Source organism: Alosa pseudoharengus, unplaced genomic scaffold (assembly GCF_046254945.1).
Source record: "Alosa pseudoharengus isolate Yale_2024_CS ecotype anadromous, Long Island Sound unplaced genomic scaffold, YU_APseudo_1.1 YU_APseudo_1.1_scf_3, whole genome shotgun sequence".
Lineage (NCBI taxonomy): Eukaryota > Metazoa > Chordata > Actinopteri > Clupeiformes > Clupeidae > Alosa > Alosa pseudoharengus.
Window position 1 is genome coordinate 7,170,394 of NW_027468718.1, and position 21,615 is coordinate 7,192,008.

Here is a 21,615-nt window from a genome sequence, read left to right on the forward strand (position 1 = left end):
TGTGTTGTATGTTTTATATGACCTTGTTGGGTGCCAGATACAATATCCCATTGTGGGTGGGTGGGTGGGTGGGGGGGGGGGTTCAGTGGCAGAGGGGCCAGACCATTTTCACAAAGTGAATTGTGTCTGGTCATACCAGACTGTGTAGAGCAAATTCTCTGTCAATGGCACAGGGTTGGTGTTGATAGGCTTGTCCAGCTCCAGGGGTTCAGGAACCCCACGGCCTGTTAGAACCTCATGCAGCAGGTGCCAGCTCACTGGGGCCACAAATTTGATGGTGACCTTAAATGGCCGGTCCTTTCCTCCCTCTCCTGGTAGAGTAACTTCAAACCTTTTTATTTATTATCATTTTGTGGTGGCACAGCTGCTTCACAAAATCGGAATTTAAGTTTGAAGTGGAGTGCAATAGGGAATGTTAGTTATCCCTTGGCAACTAAAACAAATTCTTTGGTGTTTAAAAACAGAGCACACTGCTAGGTTGTGATGACCCATGCATGTCTGCGCATGTTATTTACTGCCGTATGTACACGGCCTCAGCAGCATCTCACATGCATGTGTGTGTTTGTACATAGTGTGGATATGTTAGCAGAGCTGTGTGTGGGGCGGACCATGCGCTCTGCATCTGTTGGAGTGTGTGTTTGTACATGTACTATGTACTTTAACTCTGGATCTGTTGGAGTGTGTGTTTGTACATGTATGTAGTTGAACTCTGCATCTGTTGGAGTGTGTGTTTGTACATGTAAAACAAACTCTTTCATAGTTGTAGGGGTCTCTATCTGGGCCAAGGTAGTGTAGTGGATAAGGAGCTGGATTAGCATGCAGTAGCCTGAAAAGTTGGGGGTTCGTTGCTTGTCTGCTAAATGAATGAATGTGAATGTAATCTTTACAACTCATTTGAAAATGTCTTGCAAGGCATAGCATGTCCTCACTTTAGATAAGCTCACAAAATATCATTAACTAACCACTTGTAACTCCTGAGTTAATCATGAATTATAGTATTAGATAATGGTTTATAAAATATGTATCCTCACCTTAACTAATCATTAGTGCATGTGTATGTAACAACTGTTAAATAATGGAAATATTACTTCATCAACAAAATGTTATTGCATAATTTATTAAGTATTAACACTTATTCATAAACATATATTTTAGATATAGGCTTATTTACTATGAACAAACCATTTATAACTGTGTGTACAAATACTTTATTTATGAGAATTAACATAGGAGCATTGGTAACACATTGGTAACACATGTTAACAATTATGACTACACAAACTATGTTGTGATTCTCCCAGCGCCCCCCTAGCTTGCACGAATGCCCCCGTTGAGAAGCCCTAGTTTACATTAAAGATATATGCCGTGCATTAACAGTAACAACAGCAGAATAAATATGGATATGCCGTATGAATACATGTGCTGTCCACAAGCATCAATCTCACATGACAAGCATGCTAATATCACTACAGCTGAGATTTCCAAAAAAGGCAACTGACCACTTGCAACTGACCATGTGTATAGATCAGGGGTGTCCAAACTGCGGCCCGCCACGCACTTTAATCCGGCCTGCCGAGCATTTAATTAGGTTATCATAGGCCTCTCGCTATTTTTTTCCAGCGATAGACAACATTGTGAGTAACTTTAGGCTACTGCAAACTGCTTTACACTCTTCTTAGAGAGCAATTACAATGTCAATGTCAAAACAGCTTGTTACATCGAGATACGTAGTATCTCCTTTGCAGCAGATCTAACTACATTTAATTGGGAACGCATTCCCACTACTGAGCACTTATAAACTGTGAGAGGGCACAAGCCAAAGGCACAGCATTAGCGATAGGCTATTGAGTGGAGCTGGCAAAAGAGTCTTAAAGTGACAGTGCACCATTTATAAATGAATTAAACAACATCAAATGAACAGTAATTCTTAAAAAAATAATTTTCTACAACAAAATAACTTTTGTAATTTAAACAATATAAAAAGTACACTGAAAGACTCAGGTTGCCATTTTGACTGTTGAGTTGAATCTGAAGATGAAGATCAGTCATCAGTTGGGAAACCTGTATGTTAAAATTAGTAATCAGTAATAGTCAGTTAAGTTAATATTCAATAAGTCAGTAAGACACAATGCTGTTTTGCTAAAACACAGAACACAAAACACCTTACATGATTATAGCTCCCTCTGTCGCTGCCGCCGCCTTCCTCTTCTCCCTCACATGCAGCACCAACACACTGCAACTAATTATTATCACCAAAATTACAATGTTACATATAACAATCCCAATAACCTTTGCAGTCCCAATCACAGTACTCTGGTGAGGTGATGGGTCATCTGTGAAATCAGAGTAGACAGTTAAGGTCTTCTGCTTTTAATAGATGCAGTGTTAATTAATTCACATTTCACAAGGTTGATCTTACCAAAGACAAGAGACTTGATGAAATTCTCAGGATGAATTGTCAAAACTTCACATCGATATGTTTTACTATTGTCTATTGTGGTCTTAACCTGGACCCTCATCTGAACTGTTCCATCTCCATTGGGACGAGGTCCAGTCTGATAAACTCCATGATCAAGAGGAACTCCATCTTCAGTAAACTGGATGCTGACTCCTGATAGACTGTAGTCTGTCACATGACACTGCAAATATGAGACAGTTCTTCCTGAAATAGATTCGGCAAATGTACGAAGCTCCAAACCTACAATAAAAGATGGAGAAGTATTTTATACAATGCTGGACTGTGGTGCAATGGTCCAAAAACAGTCATTGTCATTTCCTTATCTGCAAATATGCAGTTACCTAATCAAAACATGGCCTACCATATCCACTCAATTAAAGCACTCAATATACCCACACCCCATGACTCCATTCAATAGCCAGACAAACTCATACAAACATGCACAGTGCAGGTTTAAAGCCTACTGCTAACCAATAGGTCTGTCTGAATCAAACATGCATCACATTTGGACCAGGGCCACCCCATTTGGTGGGCCATTTGCTCCACCCCATGTCCTACTCAAGAGCCAGACACAATACCAAATGGTAAACACTGTAAACAATATGTCATGTTTCAGTTTGCTGGAATTTACCTGTGTGTGCACCATCACTGGGCCTTGCTGCTTGCTTCATCTTCAAGATGTGGGCCTTGCTACACAAAATATTGCCAGAAGCTTTGTAAGCATAATTCATATGCCGTTCTCCATCCCACTCTGATGCTAAAGGGTTGGCCTCATCAGTCTGAGCCGTCCATTTAAGAGCATCAGGGTCAAAAGTCAGGAAGTCCTCACCATTCACACCCCACTTGTCAAAGGCAAACTGTCCTGAGCTGTTGATTATACAACCTCGACGTATTTGAAGAATATCTGTAATGGTTTAAAAACAATGCATGTTTGTTTTATTCTTTTCTGTTCTATGAGTAAATCAAAATAAACAACTATGAATAAAATGCTTAATTGCCAAATGGCTAAAAGTACTAATGTAATGTAATTTGTATTCCTATCTGCAGATTTATTTGTTTGTGTATTTATACGACCCACCAGCTGAAACAGTGACAGTCTGTTTTATCTTCTCAAATGAAGCACAGTGATCATTACACTGACTTGCACACTGCTCATGTCTTTCCTCCAGTTCCTCTTGGGTGAATGCGTGTGTTACCCAGTCAAGTTCTGGTTGGTCTCTCAGTGTTGTGCTGTTACAGGCAAATATCACGTGTCCATTGAACAGAGTTGTCTGCTGAAACTGCAGCTTGCCACCTGGGCCATGATGCACTGTGTACTGGACCTCAAGTGTGTCATCATCTGAGGGGTGGGAGTACAAGGAAATCATACATGAGAGTAATGTTTGGCAGATTTCATAACCGTGTGAGAAGGCCACACAACAAACAGTTCCAGAACAGGCCACGTTGTGTCAGAGCTTTGGGTAACCTCTGTAACTAACCCATTCCTATGCAGGGGCAAATCAGCTGAACCAGTTCAGACCAATATCTATATGGATTATCCATTACATATATATTTATGTGTAGCAGGGGGGTCCAGAGTTAACACAGCCCCATTACGCTGGTCCTACTAACACCTGAACACTGCTGCTTTGCTGACCGCTGTATCGCTACACTGTCCTGTTACCAGTGTTGGGCAAGTTACTGGAAATTAGAAATTAGTTACAGTTACTAGTTACTTCTTTCAAAAGAATTACTTTACTGAATTACTTTACCAATACTGTATATCAAAAGTAACCAGAAAAGCATTTCCTGAAGGAAATACAGTGCATGAAAATGCAAAAAATATTATGTAAAATATCATACAGAGTAAAAACAAACTATATTGGTTGCTAGGTAGATGAGGTTTAATATAGTTAGAATGACTGAACAGTTAAATAGGTGGATAGTTTATATAGTTAAATGATTTGCTTGGTAGATAAGGTTTAATATAGTTGGAATGATTGAACGGTTAAATAGGTGGATAATTTAAATGGTTAAATTATTTAGGTAGATAATTGACGATAACTGACAGTTGGAATGGCTCTAATGTTTTCTAGCAGTTATGCTAACTATGTTATCAAAGATAATAATGTTAACCAAGTTACTTAACTTAGTTAACTTAGCTAATGTTTTCATTTTTAATAGTTATGCTAACTATTCTATCTAGCATGCTAACATGCTAACTATGTTACTTAGCTAACTTAGCTAATCATTTTTAGCAGTTATACTAACTATGCTAACTAGCATGCTAACATGCTAGCATGCTAACTATGCTAACCATGCTAACTAGCTACAGTGGGTAGGAGTCATAGTTGATGACAAGTAACAGTTACAATGGCTGAACAGTTAAAAAGTTCAGTAGTTTTTGGCAGAGGAAGCAGTTGAACAGGATGTGTAGTCTTAATAGGGCCAGTTTGTATGCTTAAAGCCTAAGACTGGCAGTTGATGCAGGTGGCCCGAACACCTGCCATAGGATTCTAATTGCTTAACGGCCGTATTGTGATGTCATAATCATAATGTTAAGTCAATGGGGAAATTTTGATTAGTTTTTAATTAATAGTTTAAAAAGTATAAAAGTTACAAAGATGAAAAATACATTGCCCGGGAGTCCTAAGTAAGATCTACGCGACAATGTTTGAATGAAGTTTCTATGTTAAACGGTTGAAGCTGCATTAAGTGCAGTTATGCTAACTATGCTAACTAGCATGCTAACATGTTGGCATGTTAACTATGTTAACCATGTTACTTAGCTAACTTAGCTAATCATTTTTAGCAGTTATGCTAAAAATGCTAACTAGAATGTTAACATGCTAGCATGCTAACTACGCTAACCATGTGACTTAGCTAACTTAGCTAATCATTTTTAGCAGTTTTGCTAAAAATGCTAACTAGCATGCTAGCATGCTAACATGTTAGCATGCTAACTATGCTAACCATGTGACTTAGCTAACTTAGCTAATCATTTTTAGCAGTTTTGCTAAAAATGCTAACTAGCATGCTAACATGCTAGCATGCTAACTATGCTAACCAAGTTACTTAGCTAACTTAGCTAACTAGCTACAGTGAGTAGGAGTCATAGTTGATGACAAGTAACAGTTACAATGGCTGAACAGTTAAAAAGTTCAGTAGTTTAAAGGGTTAAATTGTTTAACAGTGAAATATTGTAGTGAGGACTTTTATTTTGAAACAGTTTTTGGCAGAGGAAGCAGTTGAACAGGATGTGTAGTCTTAATAGGGCCAGTTTGTATGCTTAAAGCCTGAGAATGGCAGTTGGGCCAGCTGGCCTGAACACCTGCCATAAGATTCTAATTGCTGTGATGTCATAAAGGGCAATGTTAAGTCAATGGGAAAATTTTGATAGTTTTTAATTAATAGTTTAAAAAGTATAAAAGTTACAAAGTTGAAAAATACAAAGCCCACATGTCCTAATTAAGACCTACGCGTCAATGTTTGAATGAAGTTTCTACGTTAAACGGTTGAAGCTGCATTAACTGCGTTAGAAGAAGAGGAATAACTAGAAAAGCATTTCCTGAAGGAAATACAGTGCATGAAAATGCAAAAAATACGATGTAAAATATCATACAGAGTAAAAACAAACTATATTGGTTGCTAGGTAGATGAGGTTTAATATAGTTGGAGTGACTGAACAGTTAAATAGGTGGATAGTTTATATGGTTAAATGATTTGCTTGGTAGATAAGGTTTAATATAGTTGGAATGATTGAACGGTTAAATAGGTGGATAATACTTAACTTAGCTAATGTTTTCATTTTAGCAATGCTAACATGCTAACTATGTTAACCATGTGACTTAGCTAACCTAGCTAATCATTTTTAGCAGTTTTGTTAACTATGCTAACTAGCATGTTAACATGTTAGCATGCTAACTATGCTAACTATTTTACTTAGCTAACTTAGCTAATCATTTTTAATAGTTTTGCTAAAAATGCTAACTAGCATGTTAACATGCTAGCATGCTAACCATGTGACTTAGCTAACTTAGCTAATCATTTTTAGCAGTTTTGCTAAAAATGCTAACTAGCATGCTAACATGCTAGAATGCTAACTATGCTAACCATGTGACTTAGCTAACTTAGCTAATCATTTTTAGCAGTTTTGCTAAAAATGCTAACTAGCATGGTAACATGCTAGCATGCTAACTATGTTAACCATGCTAACTAGCTACAGTGGGTAGGAGTCATAGTTGATGACAAGTAACAGTTACAATGGCTGAACAGTTAAAAAGTTCAGTAGTTTAAAGGGTTAAATTGTTTAACAGTGAAATATTGTAGTGAGGACTTTTATTTTGAAACAGTTTCTGGCAGAGGAAGCAGTTGAACAGGATGTGTAGTCTTAATAGGGCCAGCTTGTATGCTTAAAGCCTGAGAATGGCAGTTGAAACAGGTGGCCCGAACACCTGCCATAGGATTCTAATTGCTTAACGGCCGTATTGTGATGTCATAATCATAATGTTAAGTCAATGGGGAAATTTTGATTAGTTTTTAATTAATAGTTTAAAAAGTATAAAAGTTACGAAGCTGAAAAATACATAGCACCCATGTCCTAAGTAAGACCTACGTAACATAGTTTGAATGAAGTTTCTACGTTAAACGGTTGAAGCTGCATTAAGTGCGTTAGAAGAAGAACTAGAAAAGCATTTCCTGAAGGAAATACAGTGCATGAAAATGCAAAAAATATGATGTAAAATATCATACAGAAAAAAAAACTATATTGGTTGCTAGGTAGATGAGGTTTAATATAGTTGGAATGACTGAACAGTTAAATAGGTGGATAGTTTAAAAGGTTAAATTATTTGCTAGGTAGATGAGGTTTAACAGTTGGAATGACTGAACTAGGTAGATGAGGTTTAATATAGCCTGGCCACAAATGCTAACTAACATGCTAACATGCTAACTATACTAAAGATGTTACTTAGCTAACTTAGCTAATCATTTTTAGCAGTTTTGCTAAAATTGCTAACTAGCATGCTAACACGCTAGCATGCTAACTATGCTAACCATGTTACTTAGCTAACTTAGCTAATCATTTTTAGCAGTTTTGCTAAAAATGCTAACTAGCATGCTAACACGCTAGCATGCTAAATATGTTAACCATGTTACTTAGCTAACTTAGCTAATCATTTTTAGCAGTTTTGCTAAAAATGCTAACTAGCATGCTAACATGCTAGTATGCTAACATGCTAGCATGCTAACTATGCTAACCATGCTAACTAGCTACAGTGGGTAGGAGTCATAGTTGATGACAAGTAACAGTTTCAATGGCTGAACAGTTAAAAAGTTCAGTAGTTTAAAGGGTTAAATTTTTTAACAGTGAAATATTGTAGTGAGGACTTTTATTTTGAAACAGATTTTGGCAGAGGAAGCAGTTGAACAGGATGTGTAGTCTTAATAGGTCCAGTTTGTATGCTTAAAGCCTGAGACTGGCAGTTGATGCAGCTGGCCCGATCACCTGCCATAGGATTCTAATTGCTTAACGGCTCTATTGTGATGTCATCAGCCCATGTTAAGTCTATGGGGAAATTTTGAACAGTTTTTAATTAATAGTTTAAAAAGTATAAAAGTTACAAAGCTGAAAAATACATAGCAGGCATGTCCTAAGTAAGACCTACGTAACATAGTTTGAATGAAGTTTCTACGTTAAACGGTTGAAGCTGCATTAAGTGCGTTAGAAGAAGAATAAGAACTAGAAAAAGCATTTCCTGAAGGAAATACAGTGCATGAAAATGCAAAAAATATGATGTAAAATATCATACAGAGTAAAAACAAACTATATTGGTTGCTAGGTAGATGAGGTTTAATATAGTTGGAGTGACTGAACAGTTAAATAGGTGGATAGTTTATATGGTTAAATGATTTGTTTGGTAGATAAGGTTTAATATAGTTGGAATGATTGAACGGTTAAATAGGTGGATAATACTTAACTTAGTTAACTTAGCTAATGTTTTAATTTTTAGTAGTTATGCTAACTGCTAACTATGTTAACCATGTGACTTAGCTAACCTAGCTAATCATTTTTAGAAGTTTTACTAACTATGCTAACTAGCATGTTAACATGCTAACATGCTAACTATGCTAACAATTTTACTTAGCTAACTTAGCTAATCATTTTTAACAGTTTTGCTAAAAATGCTAACTAGCATGTTAACATGCTAGCATGCTAACTATGTTAATCATGTGACTTAGCTAACTTAGCTAATCATTTTTAGCAGTTTTGTTAAAAATGCTAACTAGCATGTTAACTATGCTAACCGTATGACTTAGCTAACTTCGCTAATCATTTTTAACAGTTTTGCTAAAAATGCTAACTAACATGCTAATATGTTAGCATGCTAACTATGCTAACCATGTGACTTAGCTAACTTCGCTAATCATTTTTAGCAGTTTTGCTAAAAATGCTAACTAGCATGCTAACATGCTAGCATGCTAACTATGCTAACCATGTGACTTAGCTAACTTAGCTAATCGTTTTTAGCAGTTTTGCTAAAAATGCTAACTAGCATGCTAACATGCTAGCATGCTAACTATGCTAACCATGTGACTTAGCTAACTTAGCTAATAGTTTTTAGCAGTTTTGCTAAATATGCTAACTAGCATGCTAACATGCTAGCATGCTAACTAGCTAACCATGTTACTTAGCTAACTAGCTACAGTGGGTAGGAGTCATAGTTGATGACAAGTAACAGTTACAATGGCTGAACAGTTAAAAAGTTCAGTAGTTTAAAGGGTTAAATTGTTTAACAGTGAAATATTGTAGTGAGGACTTTTATTTTGAAACAGTTTTTGGCAGAGGAAGCAGTTGAACAGGATGTGTAGTCTTAATAGGGCCAGTTTGTATGCTTAAAGCCTGAGAATGGCAGTTGAGATCCAGGTGGCCCGAACACCTGCCATAGGATTCTAATTGCTTAACGGCTCTATTGTGATGTCATCAGCCCATGTTAAGTCTATGGGGAAATTTTGAGTAGTTTTTAATTAATAGTTTAAAAAGTATAAAAGTTACAAAGCTGAAAAATACATAGCAGGCATGTCCTAAGTAAGACCTACGTAACATAGTTTGAATGAAGTTTCTACGTTAAACGGTTGAAGCTGCATTAAGTGCGTTAGAAGAAGAAGAAGAATCAGAAGAAGCCTAGGAAGAACAGTATAGTGCATTTTCATGCACTATAATAAGAATCAGAAGAAGCCTAGGAAGAACAGTACAGTGCATTTTCATGCACTGTAATAAGAAGAAGCCTAGGAAGAACAGTACAGTGCATTTTCATGCACTGTAATAAGAAGAATCATAAGAATAAGAAGCCTAGGAAGAACAGTACAGTGCATTTTCATGCACTGTAATAATAATAAAATGCCTTGGAATAACAGTACAGTGCATTTTCATGCACTGTAATAAGAAGCCTAGGAAGAACAGTATAGTGCATTTTCATGCACTATAATAAGAAGAATCATAAGAATAAGAAGCCTAGGAAGAACAGTACAGTGCATTTTCATGCACTGTAATAAGAAGCCTAGGAAGAACAGTATAGTGCATTTTCATGCACTATAATAAGAAGAAGCCTTGGAATAACAGTATAGTGCATTTTCATGCACTATAATAAGAAGAAGCCTAGGAAGAACAGTACAGTGCATTTTCATGCACTGTAATAAAATGCCTTGGAATAACAGTACAGTGCATTTTCATGCACTGTAATAAGAAGAAGCCTAGGAAGAACAGTACAGTGCATTTTCATGCACTGTAATAAGAATCAGAAGCCTAGGAAGAACAGTACAGTGCATTTTCATGCACTGTAATAAAAAGCCTAGGAAGAACAGTACAGTGCATTTTCATGCACTGTAATAAGAAGCCTAGGAAGAACAGTACAGTGCATTTTCATGCACTGTAATTAGTTACAAGAAAAAGCTACTTTTGAGTTACTTTCATGTCTGCTTTTAAAATGTCAGTGTGAACAGTACTGAACAGTCACACACACAATAAACATAATTTGTAGACCTTTTTATTGTAGGCTAGTCTCAACCCTTCCAATCAAACAGTATAGCGTTGTACAGTACATGGGTTCTCAAACTTTTACTTTTGAAGAACCAGCTAAGGTGTTCCAGAGAGAAGTTGTATTATATGTTCCAAATGAACCCATAACACCATGGACGTCAATTCCGATGTAAACATACCCTAGTGCAAATAGCTAAGTCGTTATATTGTAGGCTATTTGTGGAGGGTTGTGAAATCTGCATTTTTCTCTCAAGTTAAACCTGTGTGTCTGTGCCAAGGCTATGTAGGCATATTGGTGTTGTGTTGTCGCTATGTTGTAAGAATGTAAAATTAATAGAACGAGGCTTTTGTGCAAGAGGTGAAGAAGAGCAGAAAGAGAACAACAATGCGCCTACTGCAAACTTGGAGTTTACCAGATGGAAACAAAAGGGAAAGGCGTTTATGATGTCCATTAAAATTGTAGCCTGAACTCTTCCGTGAAATAAGGAGGAATGTGAGGAGACTGCTATAACTAAAGAATGTATCTGCATTGGAAACACAAAACACAATCGCAGGAAACACTGCTAAGGTCGGGCGAGCAAAGGTGGATCTGTCATCTTTTTATTTTTATTTTTTTGGGCTTTTTATGCCTTTAATTGGATAGGACAGTGGAGATTGACAGGAAGTGAGTGGGAGAGAGAGTCAGGGTGGGATCCGGAAAGGACCACGGGGCGGGAATCGAACCTGGGTCGCCGGCGTACGGTGCAGGTGCCCCAGCCAGTTGCGCCACGGCTGGGGCCAAGTGGATCTGTCATCTTGTCTGCTGAAGTCGTTCATTTTTCACACAAGATACACCAGTAATAAACTCATTTAAATTTCAGTAATTGTAACTGCATTACTTGTTTTAATACAAAATACTTTGTTACATGCTTGTTACTGCTAAAAGTAGTGGGATTACAGTAATGCATTACTTTGTAATGTGTTACTCCCAACACTGCCTGTAACAAATAACTCTGTCCTACGTCTTAGTTTGTGTGTACGTGTCTGGGTGAATGGATGAATGTTGTGATGTCTGATATATGTATTGAGTGTCTGTGTAACTGACATAGCTAAGTTTGTTTGTTTTGCTTGATTGGTATATGTCCCCCTTTGTGTTTGCCACTGGTAGGAGTCCATTTGTGTAGCACTGCTGATCCCCACTGTGACAGCGTTTGGCTCATTGCAATTGATTTTGTTATTGTTTAGTTCATTTATTTTCTTTGCATTTGATTTCACTGTACCACTGACAGGAGGCCCTCCTGTGTCTGCAGCCCTGTTTTGTGAATATTGTGTTGCTGTGCCGGGGCAGCATATGATCCCTGACCAGTATTGGATTTTGTGTTTGTTAACCTGGTTAGATGGCTGTGTGTGTGTGTGTGTGTGTGTGTGGGCCAACTAACCCTGTGTCTCTTTCCCCTGTTTCTCAGGAGCTGTGTGCCCAAGTTGGTGGTGCAGTGTTCCTTTTAGTGGCACGTGTGAGTGTGTGACCCACTGGAGGCTCGCTGGCCTCCCACTGGTAAGCCTCAGCCCTGTCCTATCCTCATTCCCCTCCAGTCTTGGTGTATTGGTGCGCACACATGCATATGTTAGTGTATCATGTATGTTGTCTGTCCAAACCATGTTAATAAAAGCTTGATTTCTTTTATCGAACCACATCTCCTGCTGTTTAGTATATGAACCTGAGTGCCTTATTGGGTTAAGTTTATTGATGTGTTAACTATTTCTTTGGGTGCAAGTCCCATCATGGCATAATCAGCTTCTATGTACAGGTGAAGGCCTTAAAACCTATATACCAGAGACTTTCTAATGAGGAGAACAATCATCCATAGAAATGCATGGGGTTAGTTTGTAACGCCAATATGGCAGTTGTCTACACATATCACACCCCTTCCGCAGCAAAACGTCGACATGTGAATACATTGAGCCAATCATGTGCTGTGTTGTGAAGACATCGTGCCAATCATGGGTTGTGATCTTGCTGCTGGAGCAAGATTGGTGTCGTGAACATAGACGGTAAAAGAAATGGATGAACAGACTCCGTCGTTCTCAATGGGAGGGTACTGAGTCATTTTTCAGTTGGTCCCCCCAGTACTGCGCAGACTCGCACTTAACTTCGTGACGTTAGCCATCGAACTGAATCTTGTAACTCATATGATAGATAGGCTACACAGAAATTCTTCTCACACTTCCTTCGCCTTCAAAGTCATCAAAGTTAAACATTTATTTATGTATTATTATTATCATCCTCACAAGTGATATCAAGTCGTGTTAATGTTGAAACTACCACACATGATCATCTTCAAAAACAGTCATGGTAAAACAAAACAAAAAAGTTATAGCCTTGAGGCTAATCTTCTTTCCACTTTTCTGACCTACGTCAATCCATCGAAAACGAAAAGATTATCGTTAGACTACCTAACGGTAAAACTACTGTTTTTCCATTAGGTTTACTTGCCTCTATGCTTTACCTTAACATAGGCTACAATGCTATTGTAGGCTACATAGCTTTGTTCACGAGTTTCCGTGCTGGCTGGACTACGCTTCTTATCCAAACAATACGGTTATCTCCCTTCAGTGCGTTAGCTTCCCTTCAACCGGACATGCTAAACATTCTTCTTACGGGAACCTAACGTTACGTACGAGGTAGTCGAGTCTTGTTTTGCCTTTTATTGTTTATGTAGATAACACAGAATCTAAACTATCGGCACATGATATATGTTATATGAAGTTATGGGAGTTCAAAAAAATCCTAAATGGATGGGCGTTCTATGGGGTTAGCAGAGAGTTGATAACCACCGCTACATCGATGCTTCTACTTCCGGGAATTCGCCTGCCCCCTTGGTCGTGAAGCCTTGCGCACATAGCCTGGGTGCCATTCCGAACTTAGTCCCGCCCACAACGTTTGAGGTCGGGAGTATGACTACGTCAGGCTATTGCGCACACGCATTTCTGCCGAAATAGATGCCTAATGAGTGCCCAAAAAGTGTTGCAATATGGCCCCCAAGTGGAGGGACTTGCTTAAAAGGACTTTGCCTATACCACTTGCCACATCAAGCACGTCCTTTCAGTGATGCCTCCAAACTTCTAGGCCTCTGAAAGTGTGAAGAGTGCATTTGAGTCTCTGTGTAACCCTTCAAACGAATGAATGAATGTAAGAAAAATCCATCTGTTAAGGTCCATGTAAGGGTGTGAGTACAAGAATAATCAGCAGCAGAGCAGTCATGAATAGCATATATAATATAATATAATATAATATATGTCAAGCATAAAGGTATCCAAAAGATAGAAAAATAGATAGATAGATTGATTATAACAGTGTTCCAGCAGCCATACAAAAACAGCACTCACACACATACTGTACATACCAACATACATACAGTACATACTGTACATATAAATCATTCTAAAAATATTATTCCTCTCTTTCTGTTCAGGGGGGAGTCATTATAAAGTGCTATTGCAGTGGGTAAAATGTCTTTCTGTATCTGTCTTACTTACAGCTTAGTTCATTAGCCTCCAACTGAAAAAACTTTTTTGTTTGACCAGTAAGTTGTGTAGTGGATGTAAAGCATTGTACAATATATTTGTGCAGCATCCTTCTCTCCACCACCACCAGGGGCTCCAGAGCTGTCCCCAGCACAAAGCCAGCCTTTCTTATGATCTTATTCAGTTTCTTAGTATCCCTGGCTGTAATGTTACTGCTCCAACAGATGCCAAATTGCATTAACAACAACATTTTGACACTTAAAAATCTGACATTATTTCCATTTGCAATTGCTAAATCGGTTTCAGTTTCACATATCAAATGTTGGGCTGTGTATTTCTGCAATTGCTTTAAACAAATCTTCTTCTACTATTGCACAGTAGCGTGTGGGTGATTGCATGCACTCAAACACACTTGTGCAAACACACACACACACTTTTTGAGGTTTTCATGGGATGGGACTGTTTTTTGTTCAAATGTATCTGTTAACAGATATCACATATTTCCTTAGATATCAGTCAGACAGGTTTTGTTGTTGCTAGACAGCAGCACAAAAGTGATGTCCCTATAGTCACATGTCACAGTGTCTGAGAATGATGTACGTGACATCTGTCAGGCAACATATGCGAAAAACAAGACCTTTATAGTTTAAAGGGAAACAGCTACGTGTACAAATCAGAGGCATACGTGACAATTGCCAGACAGTCAGAGCAGGAAGGAGAGGCGATGAGGACCAGTCCAGCAGTTTCCTGTGTAGAGACCTGATATGTTTTCTGTGACATAGAAATGGCCAGAGTAGTAAAACTCAAATGAAACATTGTTTTTATATGTATATTTGCCGTGTAGTCACAATAATGTTTGTTCTATGCACGTGAAACTTAAAGTTGAAATCCATGGGCCCCCTTATGTTTTGTTATTATATTATTTATTTTAAATGTCATACGGGGCAAGTGGTGGTCTTTTAGCAGCTATAGTCTGTGACAATGTGATCCAACCTGCATTGTGCTGTCCTGTGATTTAGGTTTAGAATTGTAAACTCTAGGTGCACATAGGCTCTTTTATGTAATGCATCTTCCAATTTTGTCTTTTGGTTTTGATAGACATGCATGTTTCATTTGCTTGTTTGTTCTCTTATTGAAACGAGTATTAGAAATTAAAGGCTGATTTAAGCAGCAGCTCATATGTCTTATAAAGATTGTAAACGTATGTCTTGTTATGTGTTTCTTAAAGAGTAGGACCTAATGCACATTAACATTACATTTATTAATTTAGCAGTTTTAGACACTTTTATCCAAAGCAACTTACATAATGTCAATTATATCACTTAGGGCCATTGTCCTCAAAGTAACTTGGGGTTAAAAGCTTTGCTCAAGGGCACAACAGTGAACGCTGGGAATTGAACCCACAACTTTTCTGGCTACTGCCTGCCTGCCCAGCTCATTAACCCTTTAGGCGCCAGAGGTTTTTTTCCGAAACGATCAATTTTGACATCTTCATTTCAAAAGGCTATATCTTAAAAGTGATAAGAGATAGAGACTTTCTGTAAATTAGAGAAATATTAAGGATGACCCAAAGTTTATGTAGAGATTAAATGTTTATATCTAATTTGCATATTATGACGTCATATGGTGGCGGCCATCTTGGATTATAGAATTTTCATGAAAAGTCGCATGTTTGAATGATAAAATGCACCACTTCTTTCCCCCCAAAATGTCCCTCACCTTCTGTATGCTATATTGCACAATACTGAATGCTCAGGTAAATAGTAAGTAGTGAACAAACTGTGTAAATCATTACTAATAAATGGCAGTAACAAACCAAAAGCATGTAGCGGTAGACTGGCCTTTTGCTGTAGAGATTTTCCATTTACTATATACAGTAGGCACTCTGATTCCATGTATGGGGCACATATATATTATTCAGATGACACACAAACACAAGTAGACAAGACCTGTTTAGTTCAAAAGCTCATTTGCCACGGCAAGGCACAGATCAGGAGTGAGATGACGAGACAAGACAAGAGACAATGTTAGTATTTTTTTTCTTTTTGTTGTTTTTGTTGATGTTTTTTTGGTTTTTTTTCTTAGCTGACAAAGACACACACATCACAAGGACATGAACACACAAAAAGGAACACATAGTGTATGTCCTAAATGATCAGGGAAATAGATAGCAAATCAACAGTGTAAATCATTACTAATAAATGGCTGACATTTTTTTTTTATGTAGCAGGCCTTTTGCTGTAGAGATAATGACTCCCTATCCCTATCCATACAGGGCCGGCATTCCCATCATCTTGTGATAGGCTATGCATGACCTAATGTGTGTGTGTGTGTGTGGGAGAGGGAGAGGGAGAGAGCGTGTCACCACCTCCACCATGCGAGCAGCATGGCCAGATCTGCCTCGCGCGCACCGAGTGGAGAGAATTTGCGCAGCTCGGACTAGGCCTACTGTCATTCTCATTGCGACTCCCCACACTACCACTACGTTCCCCACTAACTGTCCTATGAGCACTTCGACCTCGTCTAACATACCCAATGGCATTAGACAAAGGCTCCACCACGTTACTGTCGCCGCGATTGTGGAGAGGCACACGTTCAGAAGACAGAAGCTAGCGCCAGGGCTGTAGTACTCGAGTCCGGTCTTGGACTCGAGTCCGGACTCGAGACCGTTTTTCTATGGTCTCGGACTTGTCTCGGACTCGCTAGTATTTGGACTTGGTCTTGTCTTGGTCTCGGCCACTGGTCTTGCCCAATATGGCTTTTGGTCTCGACCGAGTCCAGGTGTCTTTAAGGCCATCAAAATTAACGTGTTAATCGCAGCGATTCATTTTTGAAATACATAATGCGTTACAAAATATTAACGCAATAGTGTTTACCTTTGTGGGGGGCTGATGTTTTTTTTTACTGTCTGTGGAGTTAGCTGAAGATGAAGAGGAACCAACATTTAGCCAATAAATAGTAGCTTTACTGCAAACTGCTTTTCACTCTTGTTAGATAACGTTTACAATGTCAAAATGCACCAACAGCAACAGTTACATAAAGATGATACTTTTCGGGTCCTCTCCATTAAGATCCAACTTGAACGTGTGCCACTCCATTTAATTGAGAGCGCGTCTGAGCGCACACGAGAGGGAAAGAAAACGATTGGCAGGCTCTAGCTGGATTGTCGTTGTTGATGATAATTGATATCTCCTTTTTAATATAAGAAACTTATAAAAGGAAGGCAACAAAGACGAGGTTAGATGAGATTGCGGATTTATCCGATTTCCACTACTGACCAGTTATAAACTATGAGAGCCAGGGCACTTTGACATGTAGGCTGCACTCACTGTGATTTTGAAAAATGGACAAAAATATGAAGAGTTGTCTTTGCCTTTGTGTAATGGAACTGGTGAGTCTTGAAGTCTTCAATAATTTGTTTACATGAAGCACATATTATGCCGATTGAAACACATTCCACTCAGCTAGCTATAGGTGACTGGCTCAGGCTCATCATTCACTTTTAATTGCAAACAGAAAATGTCTAGCTAGCATCATGTCATTACATGCTTTTATTTCCAAAGGAATGAAAGCTGTTTATACCAACTTAATATCATGCTTATCATTGTTAATATTGTACAATACACGTGGTACAAACAATATTAGAGCTTGTGGACTAGCTATAGGCTATATTTCAATGGAGCTGGTAAAAAAAAGATCATTAGGCCTATGAGAACGTGGCCACAATGGGCTTAAAGTGACAGTGCACCATTTACAAATGAGTTAAACAGCATCAAATGTGTAGTATTTCTTAAGAAATGAATACTTTAAAACACAATTACTGTGTCAGTATTATCATTTAAATAATATAAAAGTGTTTTCTTTTACCTTTGTGGTTACTCATTATCATTTTGTGATTTATGTTGTATTAATATGCCATTTAAGAAGCTTTAGTCTTTAGGAACTTTTAATCGAGATGAATTCATTTCAAAATATATATTTTTAATCGTTTGACAGCCCTATAATAATATTGGAGAAGGGGAATGGCTACACTTACAAATCCTGGGTGTGTTCACACTGTTTTTGCTTTTAGATAATAATAATAATAACCCAAAATGATTGTCATGCATAAGACTTTTTTTCCTATCCTGGACTCGGTCTTGACTCGGACTCGAACCTTTTTGGACTCGGTCTTGTCTTGGACTCGAACCTCTTTGGACTCGGTCTTGACTTGGTCTCGACTAGTCCTGGTCTTGGACTTGACTTGGACTCGACAAAGGTGGTCTTGACTACAGCCCTGGCTAGCGCTATCATTAGGCTACCTCCAGCCTCGTTTGCCACACCACTACCCTGCTAACTTCCCGATGAACACTCCGAACCCGTGAAACATTATTCCCACCAGTGACATTGGGCAAACGATTCAACGTTTGTGCTTGGTGTAAGCTAAACTATGGAGTAAACTCTCACTTTCTCCAGCTGCATCATTGCAAGGCAGGGACGCATCTGAAGCCTCACTAAACGAATCACCGTCATTTTCTGAAGGCAGATATTCCCCTTCAGAATCAGGGTCCGCGAATAGAAGACCCAACACTTCATTTCAGGTAAACTTTTTTGATGCCATTAGACGATAATCTAATGCAAATACTCGCTGACGTTGACAATATCGCTCTGACAAAGTGGCTCACACGCACACTAGCTCCGGTATTTCACGCACTGATTCACTGCAGCTGTAGCGTGAAAGTTTTGTTTAAAGAGTGCCCTTTTTCGGACTCGGGGATGACATATGACATGTCTGCCATCTAGTGGAGGGGAGGTCGAACGAAATATGACACCCTATTTGACAAAATCGGCCGTTTTATTCAGTACCGCATCTTGTCGACTATAGTCGCCTGTGGCGCCTAGAGGGTTAACTACTACACTACCAACGCCCACAAAAGTGAAAATGCACACGAACAAAGAACAAAGCACACAAATGAGGGTTAATACACATGAGGGTTTAATACACATTCTTAACTAGGATCAGGACACAGGTGAACACAATGACCCAATAATCAGGGAACAGAAACTATAATGAGGTGAGGGGCAACAGAATACAGGGATAAGGGGCAACAGAAATAAGGGGCAACAAGAATAAGGGGCAACAGGGATACGGAACAGAAGCACATGACCAGGATAAACAAAGGAGCACATGGCTCGGGACACAGGAGGTAAACAAAGGAGCACATGGCACACAAGGTAAACAAAGGAGCACATGGCACAGGAGGTAAACAAAGGAGCACATGGCACACAAGGTAAACAAAGGATACACAATTGAATACAAAACAGGACAAGACCCTTCATGTCTATAGAGCAGTAGCATTTTTGGTAAGTCGATTTAAATCAGCTGAGTTTATCCATAAATGGAAATGAGGAAATACCCTGCTTTAAAGCAACACCAAAGAACTTTTCCTTTGTCGCACGCACGCTATTTGTTTATCCAGCTCCGGCTTTGCAAATAACGATGTCCACAGACAAGGTAGAATATGTTGCATGATTTTATGAAAGTATGATGTATTGCGACATCATGCAAGTCAAATTTGTAGTTTCTTATGTCTCATTCCATCGAACTACAGATCCGCTACCCGATCTGGCAAACTTACATAGTGCGGTTATAGCCGATAGAGGGCCGCAAAGCGAATGCAGAAGTGCCGTTCACTCTGTTACGAGTTGATGAACCACTGAAACGATTTTGGAAGCATTATTTTAAGGTTTAAAAAACTCTTTGGTGTTGCTTTAAGATTGTATAGTATATATAAGTATATATACTCTTTTGATCCCGTGAGGGAAATTTGGTCTCTGCATTTTTCCCAATCCGTGAATTAGTGAAACACAAACAGCACACAGTGAACACACAGTGAGGTGAAGCACACACTAATCCCGGCGCAGTGAGCTGCCTGCAACAACAGCGGTGCTCGGCGAGCAGTGAGGGGGTTAGGTGCCTTGCTCAAGGGCGCTTCAGCCGTGCCTACTGGTCGGGGTTCGAACCTGGCAAACCTCCGGTTACAAGTCCGAAGCGCTAACCAGTAGACCACGGCTGCCTCAAATCAGGGGAGAGCTTGAACGCAGTCCCCCACTACCAGAAATTGTGCAGTCGAGATTCCCACATTTGAGGAATTCGCAGGGGTCAGCACGACCGGATGTGCAATGGCCGAGCCTTGCCCTGGGCAAACAACCTTCTTGATCATTGTATCACCCCTGCCAGGTAAGTATGAGTATAAGTATGTAACAAACCATTATGCCATTTCAAAAGTATGGGATTTATAGGACATAATAATTGATAAGAAATGTGAAATGTCTAAACAGACCATATACAAACATGAATGCTCTAGAACACACACTACATACCTGAACCATTTGAGAGAGGAATGAGGATCAGTAGAGATAAATAAATCCACACTGCAGTTGCAGATGAGCCTGAGCCTTCAAAGAGGAACATCATGTCTTCTTTTGTTTGCTGCTTAGATCAGGTCATCTTGTTTAAGAAATGTGTATGTAATCCAGTTATTCCTTCAATACAGACAGTTAGATTGAAATGATATAAGCTGTAAGAACATAAGAGCAGATATCACATGTTGTTATTACTAGACTATTATATGCTGTTACTCTGCTGACTGGATTCACAAAGTGAAAGCAGTAGCATGTTCAAAACAAGACCTTTAAAGTTTAAAGGGAAACAGTCACGTGTAAAAGTACGTGACAACTGTCAGACAGTCAGAGCAAGAATGTGGTGAGAGATGTGGTGGCGTACAGCTACATTATTTCCTGTTGAGAGACTTGCAATTCAGTGGCCAGCCTGGTATTTTCAGTTTCAAAGTCCATAATTCGACCGTCTGCCTTAATCTTTCATATGGCTATAATGTCCATGTTAGTTTTAACTTGTGCTCTCTTAACTTGGGAAATATCCTCATGTCTTAAAGTGTATCACTAACCTGAGCCATGCATTGTTTTCTCCAAAGTAGCCTGAAGTCCGGCTATGGCATCTGTTGCAAGACTGGGAACACTGGCTGAATTGGAGACTGACTTGGATGTAGTGGCATTAGCCATGCTAGCATACACTGAAAAAAATAAATGCTGGATTTATTTGATTTTATTGTGTACATCAGTTGTACATGAATGAAATGTCTTATGTTAGTCCAGCATTTCTCTTCTGGTTTACAAAATTCATGTAAAATTCATGCTGTGATAATTCAATTTGAACAAGTAGTTCCAATGAAATTGATGAGGCTTAGGCCTACATGAAATATTCAAGTAATTTCAACGTGATTGTGTTATACAGGTGGTATGTACTGAGAGTAGGCATTCAGATGTAGTATTGCAACGTTAATGTTAAAAGAAAATTTTAGATGAAGTCTTAAATCTTCTAATCCACCACCGACTTTGGGTAAGATGAGTCTGGTCCCTCCCTGTCTACAGGAGGCCTCTGCTGGAACACACACACACACACACACACACACACACACTTTGTCAAATAGAATATCCAAGGCCTACTTGGAAATTTCATTGTACTAAAACCCAGCACTGGACGGCACCAAGGAATAAATATTATAGTACGCCCCATAGGTAAATTTATCTTTTTTAGGGCCATATAAAGTTGACCAATATAGGCAATATATAGCAC

General features: G+C 38.8%; 1 protein-coding gene and 1 non-coding gene across 2 annotated transcripts; both read right to left on the reverse strand.

Moving 5' to 3' along the window:
- Nucleotides 1–1,192: 1,192 nt before the first annotated feature.
- On the reverse strand, nt 1,193–20,689 carry LOC143100110 (hereditary hemochromatosis protein homolog). Its single transcript, XM_076263048.1, has 6 exons — nt 20,343–20,689; nt 3,537–3,797; nt 3,090–3,362; nt 2,420–2,698; nt 2,168–2,333; nt 1,193–2,061 (listed from the first exon to the last, which is right to left on the reverse strand). Exons 1-6 carry the CDS (start codon nt 20,434–20,436, stop codon nt 2,049–2,051), a joined length of 1,086 nt encoding a protein of 361 aa, XP_076119163.1. The 5' UTR covers nt 20,437–20,689; the 3' UTR covers nt 1,193–2,048.
- LOC143100996 (U1 spliceosomal RNA) lies at nt 20,043–20,207 on the reverse strand. Its single transcript, XR_012981999.1, has one exon. It is a non-coding gene; the product is annotated as a U1 spliceosomal RNA (small nuclear RNA).
- Nucleotides 20,690–21,615: the final 926 nt, after the last annotated feature.

Excerpts from the sequence above, each read along its gene's own strand:
- LOC143100110 (XM_076263048.1), bottom strand. The coding sequence starts at position 20,436 with ATGATGTTCCTCTTTGAAGGCTCAGGCTCATCTGCAACTGCAGTGTGG. Across the intron at positions 3,798-20,342 it reads TCCTCTCTCAAATGGTTCAG|ATGATGACACACTTGAGGTC; the intron begins GTATGTAGTGTG and ends CCCACCCCTCAG. Across the intron at positions 3,363-3,536 it reads GACTGTCACTGTTTCAGCTG|ATATTCTTCAAATACGTCGA; the intron begins GTGGGTCGTATA and ends AAACCATTACAG.